Genomic DNA, 7691 nt, shown 5'->3' with positions numbered 1-7691 from the left:
GTCAAGTATTCGAAACCCCTCGAGTTTTGGGTCTTGTTTTAAATGTATTACACTTTATATGCGATCCTTTGTGCTAACTTTTTTATCAAAATGAATAAAATAAATTTACAGTCAAGAATAAAAATACGAGAATTTTTCTTAATGTAGCTCTTTTACTTAAAATTGACAACCCTGTTTTCATCCAACATTTGTATAATAAAGTTATCCAATTAAATAAACTATTTATGGGTGGGGAATATTCCTCTAATAACTTAAATTAAGTTTGGATTTCTTAAAATAAATACTAGATTAGGACTAAACCAAGAACGTCGCATACATAATTATTAAAATACGTAGAATCTTGAAATTAAATACCTGAAAGAAAAAAAAAACTGGTATGAAAGATGCTCAAAACTTGTAAAAGAAAATATAATATTGGTATTTTCTTATTTAACATCGTGAACTAAAACACTTTAACAAATTAACTGAAAATTTGTATATAAAAATAGAAACTACGCTTTGAAGTTTGAAAGTTTAAATTATGTGATTTTATTAACGGAGTTATCATTGTTTTAGATAGTAATACAAAATAAAATCGAAAACAAATATACCTTCTGAAAATTAGATTTGAAATGGATACTGTTTTTTCAAAAGCAATTTTGTATTCACTCTCCTACACCTTGTTTCACAATATAAGAATAAGTTATTGGACAATTGTCCTTGTACAAATGATCCATTGGACTCCCATCTCCAGGTTTAAATTGCTGTCTTTGAACTGCATTATTCCAGATATGTACCATATAACTATCCTTCCATATCTCGTTTAAGGACTCAGAAACGTTGGGATCAAAAAATAGTTTTCTCTGAGAAAAATGAATAGGATAAAAAGCTGGAAGGGGAAAGAGATGAACTCCGTAACATGTGAATCCTGGTGCAAAGTATTTGTTTTCTCTTTTACATGCTTCTCGAAATATTCTGGTCACTAAAGCAGGACCCACAAATCCCCAGATCGATGAGTTGTATTCTGTAAGAAATCGTTCCATGCATTCAACGAGAAATGGACTGCCTTTCTGTGCTTTAATGACAGCATTGTTCACAGTTATCGAAGTTTGAAAACCAGCGTAAGCAGGTAAGTTAGGAAGCGGTTTTCTTGTTATACAGTCAGAGTCGATGGCTACACCACCATACTTTCCGAGCATCACATATTTCAAACCATCCGATAAAAATGCTGTTTTGTGAATGGTTAAGTTAAATATATCACTCTGATACCACTTAGCTAAAGGTGTTCCGGAGAATAGATATGTGAAGTTCAGCGATTTAACTTCGACGTTTTCAATTTGCGATACAAGTTGGAAAAGCTCGTCGTTTTTTAATTGACTCTCGTTACTACAAGCGTAAAATAACTGGATCCTGTTCGTAGGATGATATTTTGCTGCAGACTCAATAGAGCAAGATTCTCTACTCGTAAGGTAGCATTTACCAGAGGTTTCAAAAAAGAACATATTTTGTGGTTCTGTCACGTTTTTCATTTTTAGGAATCTCTTTCGACCTGAAAGAGTTATGGGTAGGTAATGATCCAATTATTTTCAAAGTAATTGTTACTTTTTAATATATTGAACACAATTTATCGATAGATCAATATTAAATCTTCACATACAAAACTCAAGAAGTTAATTTTCAGATGTTATTAAACTACATCTTCATACCATCCTCTAGTCGCGGTACAGAAAATGTAATAAGTTACTGAACTAAATCATTGAAACTTTGGAATAAATGTAATAAGTTACTGAACTAAATCATTGAAACTTTGGAATAAATGTAATAAGTTACTGAACTAAATCATTGAAACTTTGGAATAAATGTAATAAGTTACTGAACTAAATCTTTGAAACTTTGGAATAAATGTAATAAGTTACTGACCTAAATCGAACAAAGATTAAGATTTAATTGTCTAACCTAGACGACGCGCTGCTGAATTCAGATTGGTAAAACAACTGAATATTTTGGATTAGACCCTTGTTTTAACTTATATCGTGTGAAAAACCATTTTAGTTGAAAGATAATCATACAATCAACGTTTTTTCAAAGAGTGGTTGTTGAATGAAAAATAATGATGTTTTCATTAGTGAACCGTAATGCACAATTGTCTCTAACATTTATTTGTATACTTTTTAGAGACAAACCAAACTAATCTAAACCTACTCCTACGCTCTTTAAAAATGTTATATGTGGATTTGTAATGATCCATTTGTGATAGTTTTAAGTGAGTTACAAGAAACATCATGGCTCGGTCGCGGGTTCGAATCTCGTCCCACCAAACATGCACGCCCCTTCAGCCGTTGGGCGTTATACTGTGACGGTCAATCCCACTATTCATTGGTAAAAGAGTTGGCGGTGAGTGGTGATGACTAGGTGCCTTCCCTTTAGTCTTACATTGCTAAATTAGGGACGGCTAGTGCAGATGGCCCTCGTGTAGCTTTGCGAGAAATTCAAAACAAACAAACACACTTTCTAGTCTATCACTTCAAACCTAGAGACTTCTCGCGCAGATAGCCCTCGTGTAGCTTTGCGAGAAATTCAAAACAAACAAACAAACATCCTTACCTAAGGTTTCCGACACTTCATAATACTGGTCTCTTTGTACTCGGAAATTATCTCTTACATAAGGAAACAACTTTTTAAATAGAGTTGAAAACAATTAAGTTAAAATTACAAAAGATAGATGGATTAATACTGGTAGTATGAGTAAATGATCTTACAATCAATACAAAATATTTAAAAAATAAGTTTCTCAGTAAATGTATTCTACTATGTACACATTCGACAAGACATTGTATGTAACTCAAATAATCCAGGTTACTATATATCTCTAAAACTTATTATATTATATTTTGTAAACATTTTAAATTGCAAATGCAACTATCATCAAATGGCATTGTTTCACATAATAAGTAAGTAACGATCCAGTTATTTTCAAGATAATTGTTACTTTTTAATACATTTGATCGATAAATAAATAGTGCGAATGTATATAAAAACTGGATAAGATATTTTCAGTACTATTAAAACGCGGTTTAAAATCATAGTCCTTAGCTGCTTTGACAGCTAAAATACTGAACTGAATCGAATACATGTCAACTAAGCCTAACAGCTAAACTACAAGTCAAGTGTAATAACCATATCTAATAGATTGTAACTCTCTAATAGTGCCGAGCTAGTATTTTATTACAGTAATGAGATCAAATTGTTAAACTCATTCAATATTTTGGAGTAAGCCTTTGTTTTAGATTATATAGTTTGAAGTCATAACACAGACAGAAATTTATGCAATTAAGATTTGAGGGTTTGTTTGTTTTGAATTTCGAGGCAAAGCTACAAGATGGCTATCTGTGCTAGCCGTCCCTAATTTAGCAGTGTAAGACTAGAGGGAAGGCAGCTAGTCATCACCACCGACCGCCATCTCTTGGGCTACTCTTTCACCAACGAATAGCGGGATTCACCGTCATATTATAACGCCCCCACGGCTGAAAGGAAGAGGATGTGACGGGGATTCGAACCCGCGACCCGCATATTACGAGTCGAGCGCCCTAACCACCTTGCCATGCCGGGCCTAGATTTGAGGGTGTCACAGCATTTCTTTGCGTATATATATTTATCGGGTTTTTATATCAGTACTCGCCATCTGTAGGAGTAAAAATCTGGATTTCTGCCTATAACAGAATGACCAAAAAAGTTGAATAGATTTGAAATCAAACGTTCCCAAATATTATTTGAAAAACGAAAAAAACTAACAAAGAAAACTCAAATTAAATCTTTATCTAGTTATGAGATAGGCGAACTTGAATATCACGTTTTTGTTGTTGTTGCGGTTTTAGAAGTCGAACTTTGGAATATCGGATCGACAGCCCAATACGCTGGACATAGTTTCACAAAGGAAAATTAACCTCAATATTAATCTAACCACGAGAAGCCTTTATTAAAGCTCTGAATAACAATTAAAGGTTCAGCTAAATGTAAAGATAGAGTTTACTTTCACAGTAAATGTATCTTAATATGAACGAATTTATCAAGATAATGTATGTAATTGAAAGCATCCAGATTATTGTATGTCTCTAACAGTTACAGAAGATGTTAAAAATGAAACACACTTAAAAAATTATAGTAATAATTTATCACGTCGTATGACATTGTTCCCCATTTGTGTTTTGATGTGGACTGCTTAATTATAATCATCAGCTTGATTTAATAACCAAGACAAATGGAATTTCGGGAAGAAAATGCGATATTTTCGTAGAGTGAAGTGTTCAAGTCACATACCTGATATCGAGAGATTCCGAGAAACTAAAAAAACACAACCACTTAGAAATATACTAACGACGATGATTCTCAGCTTTCTGTCTCTTCTTTTGTTGAAACAAATAAATGCCATGTTTTATCTGTAAAGGAGTAAAACGATTCTGCATATAAAAAGTGACCACCTACTTTAAAGTTTCATTTTGAATAAAGCTCAGAAAATCAAAAATTGTAAATATTTCTTAAACACAAGAAAATATTTTAGCTATATATTTCCAAACAACAACGGATCAACAATGCTTCGATCTGGTGAATCATCATGGATCTAATTTACAGACAGGAGCTAGAAACATATTCTTAAACAAGTGTTATTTCTTTTGTTTTTCAATAATTGAGCAGTTCGACAAATTTCTTATCTTTAAAAGAATAAAAACGTAGAAATTTCCAAATAGAATAAACACGAACTTATTACTGCTAGGGTTCCTTATAAGTGTTTATTTATATTCAGTTAACTAATTGTGGTTATTGTAAATTTCTTTAGTATATACTTAACTAACGAAACCAAACGTATTACTCATACAACACATACCTATGATAGTAGGGAAGCCTTGTGAAAGCCAATGACGTCTGTCGTACAGAGTATTTCACTATAAATACATTACAGGTAGATCGTCCAATATAAAGAAAAACAAAATACAGATGTTAAAATTCTAAGTACAAACACGCGAACCCTTACAGGTGGTTAATGTATATCAAATTTAAATGTAAGAACCTCAGTTTGAGTTCTTAGGCACGTCTGTAATGAATCGTCATGAAAATGTAAAAATAAATAAGTTAACAATGATGGTTTTTACAAAAAGCGGCAATAAGACAGCTGACTAATAATGCACAACTAATTAAAGTAGAGTATTCCACACTGTAAATACACCACAGAAAGACCACCAATAAAAACAAAAACGGCTGTTGGCAAATATGTTTAATTTCATGAAATATGACAGATGGTTTAATATAGTCTGTGGCATAGTTTGGCGGCCGTACTGTACTTAACCAAAAATAAGATTTGGCTTGAATAAAAATAATGATAATTACAATTCTCGTGATTAATTCTGGTTCACAGTAAAACATTTGTTATTCACGAAAACTTATGATATATATATAGTGCCTAGACCACTACTGTGTTTGTCGTATCCAAGCTGGCCCGAGTTATCTTGGCATTGCCGAAAGGCGTCTTCAACACTGGACACGACAGATGCAGTGTGGCTGTCATATTATAAAATGTTCATATTTGTTTTCACTCATTGCTTGTCAGAACTTCATATACGTGTGTATTCAAATTCGATGACGAGGAACCTATTTTGAGACTAATAATGCTTGGAGACGGCTTGAATGATGATGACAAAACCTTAGCCCGGCATGGTCAGGTGGTTAGAGCGCTCGACTCGCAGTCTGCGGGTTCGAATCCCCGTCACACCAAACATGCTCGCCCTTTCAGCCGTGGGGGCGTTATAATGTGACGGTGAATCCCACTATTCGTTGTTAAAAGAGTAGCCCAAGGCGGTGGGTGGTGCTGACTAGCTGCCTTCCCTCTAGTCTTACACTGCTAAATTAGGGACGGCTAGCGCAGATAGCCCTCGTGTAGCTTTGCGCGAAATTCAAAAACAAACAAACAAGACAAAACCTTGTCGAAATGTTGAACATTTGCTGTTATGTTAAACTTATATTAAAGTTTTTCTTCATTACCCATTCAAACATTATATACATGTGTAATATATATTTTATTAAACGTTCAACATGAGCTTATAATTCGTATCTAAAACTGTATTTTTCTAAAACCATGACGAAACACAATAATTATACCCTAAAGTACATGCGAACAAAGTCATATATAAAGAGATGTTTTTGTCGCTGGTGAGATGAGAACAGTTCCGAGTGAATAAATAACAGTTACAAATAAAAAAGGTACCTTTGATGATGACTTGTTTGTTTTGAATTTCACGCAAAGCTACACGAGGGCTATCTGCGCTAGCCGTCCCTAATTCAGCAGTGTAAGACTAGAGGGAAGGTAGCATGTTTGATTGGACGGAGATTCGAACCCGCGACCCTCAGGTTGCGAGTCGAGCACCCTAACCACCTGGCCATGTCGGGCCTTTGACGATGATAAGTTGAGTCCAGTTTCAAGAGAATATATATATATATAGTTTTAACAATGTGAAGATGCTTATTTGTTTTCTGCCATATTGCTATGAAACAAAATGAACTATCTAATTGCGTCCACTGCAAGGATCGAATTGGAGCTCAGAAGAGTAAACTGTTTAGTTAACTAATTTTTCGAGTGTATACTCTTTTAGAGTGCTTATAGTCTCCAGTGTGTAAGTAATGCCACATATGTTGTACTGGAGTAACAATTTCTATCAGAGTCCTATGGATAATACAATAAGAAAAACAACAGTGCTCGTTGGATCGATGGTGCGTGTTTTGAGAATAGCCAAAAATAGTTTAAAACTCCTGATAATTAAGGCATCATAAAGTACATAAGGTATTTAAAAGATTATTCCATATCTTGGAAAGTTGAAAGAAAGTATCCTACCATAAAACAGAGGAAGGGTTATCACACGTGCAAACTTTAATTCGTTGGACCATAACAAAATAATAATGGCGTACACAGCCGTGTGCAGAACAATATGCAATGGAGCAAGCGCATTAGTGAGACTCAAACATAGAAAATAATGAGGACTACAACCCTTACGACTGACAACATTATAGAATTTAAAAGCTTCACACATAAGATCCTAAAATATTAAATAAATAAAATAAGAAGAAAAAAAAACAGAAGTTTATTTCATTACAGGAAAACTATTAGTTTTTCTATTCTTCTCAACAAATAATTCAAAATCATCCCAAAGTGAAATAAAACGAATAGCCTCCTGTGAATTCAGGGATGTCACTATGAAAGTGTTTATATTTCCGTAGTAAGTAAATAAAGTATCTACAGACAAAGCATGCTGTCATCTAATATAGAAGCACTGTTTTCTTTTATTTAAGTAAGAAACTGTGACTAATTTCGTTAAGTGAATGGAAACTAGGGACTCTTTTTCATTAATAAACAATTAAGTGCTATTGTCTCTAATACTTTTTAAAATGCATCATTGACTTTTGTACTTCTAAGAAACAAACCAAAGTAATACAAGACAATTCTTACGCGCCTTATAAGTATTGTATGCGCATATGTGAGAATCCATTGTGAAGTGTATTAAAGTAGTTAGTAGAAACGTCCCTTACCTAGTATTTTGAAACCTCCTAATTTCTGTCGATTTCTGTACTTTATCTTTTGAAACAGTTTTCAAATATATTAAAACAATTACTATTTATTTATATTCAGTTAACTAATTGTGGTTATTGTAAATTTCTTTAGTATATAA

At 33.4% G+C, this 7691-nt stretch overlaps 1 protein-coding gene across 1 annotated transcript; it reads right to left on the bottom strand.

Moving 5' to 3' along the window:
- Positions 1-563: 563 nt before the first annotated feature.
- On the bottom strand, positions 564-7642 carry LOC106460929 (lactosylceramide 4-alpha-galactosyltransferase-like). Its single transcript, XM_013920689.2, has 3 exons — positions 7552-7642; positions 4297-4415; positions 564-1528 (listed from the first exon to the last, which is right to left on the bottom strand). Exons 2-3 carry the CDS (start codon positions 4406-4408, stop codon positions 645-647), a joined length of 996 nt encoding a protein of 331 aa, XP_013776143.2. The 5' UTR covers positions 4409-4415; positions 7552-7642; the 3' UTR covers positions 564-644.
- Between the last annotated feature and the right edge of the window lie 49 nt (positions 7643-7691).

Source organism: Limulus polyphemus, unplaced genomic scaffold (genome assembly GCF_000517525.1).
Source record: "Limulus polyphemus unplaced genomic scaffold, Limulus_polyphemus-2.1.2 Scaffold36, whole genome shotgun sequence".
Lineage (NCBI taxonomy): Eukaryota > Metazoa > Arthropoda > Merostomata > Xiphosura > Limulidae > Limulus > Limulus polyphemus.
Note: the sequence above shows the minus strand (reverse complement) of the source record. Positions and strands in the feature narration are given on the sequence as shown.

Bases quoted from the DNA above. Each gene is read 5' to 3' on its own strand.
- LOC106460929 (XM_013920689.2), bottom strand. From the start codon at position 4,408: ATGGCATTTATTTGTTTCAACAAAAGAAGAGACAGAAAGCTGAGAATC. The intron at 1,529-4,296 runs GTATGTGACTTG...TAACTCTTTCAG, and splicing joins TCGGAATCTCTCGATATCAG to GTCGAAAGAGATTCCTAAAA.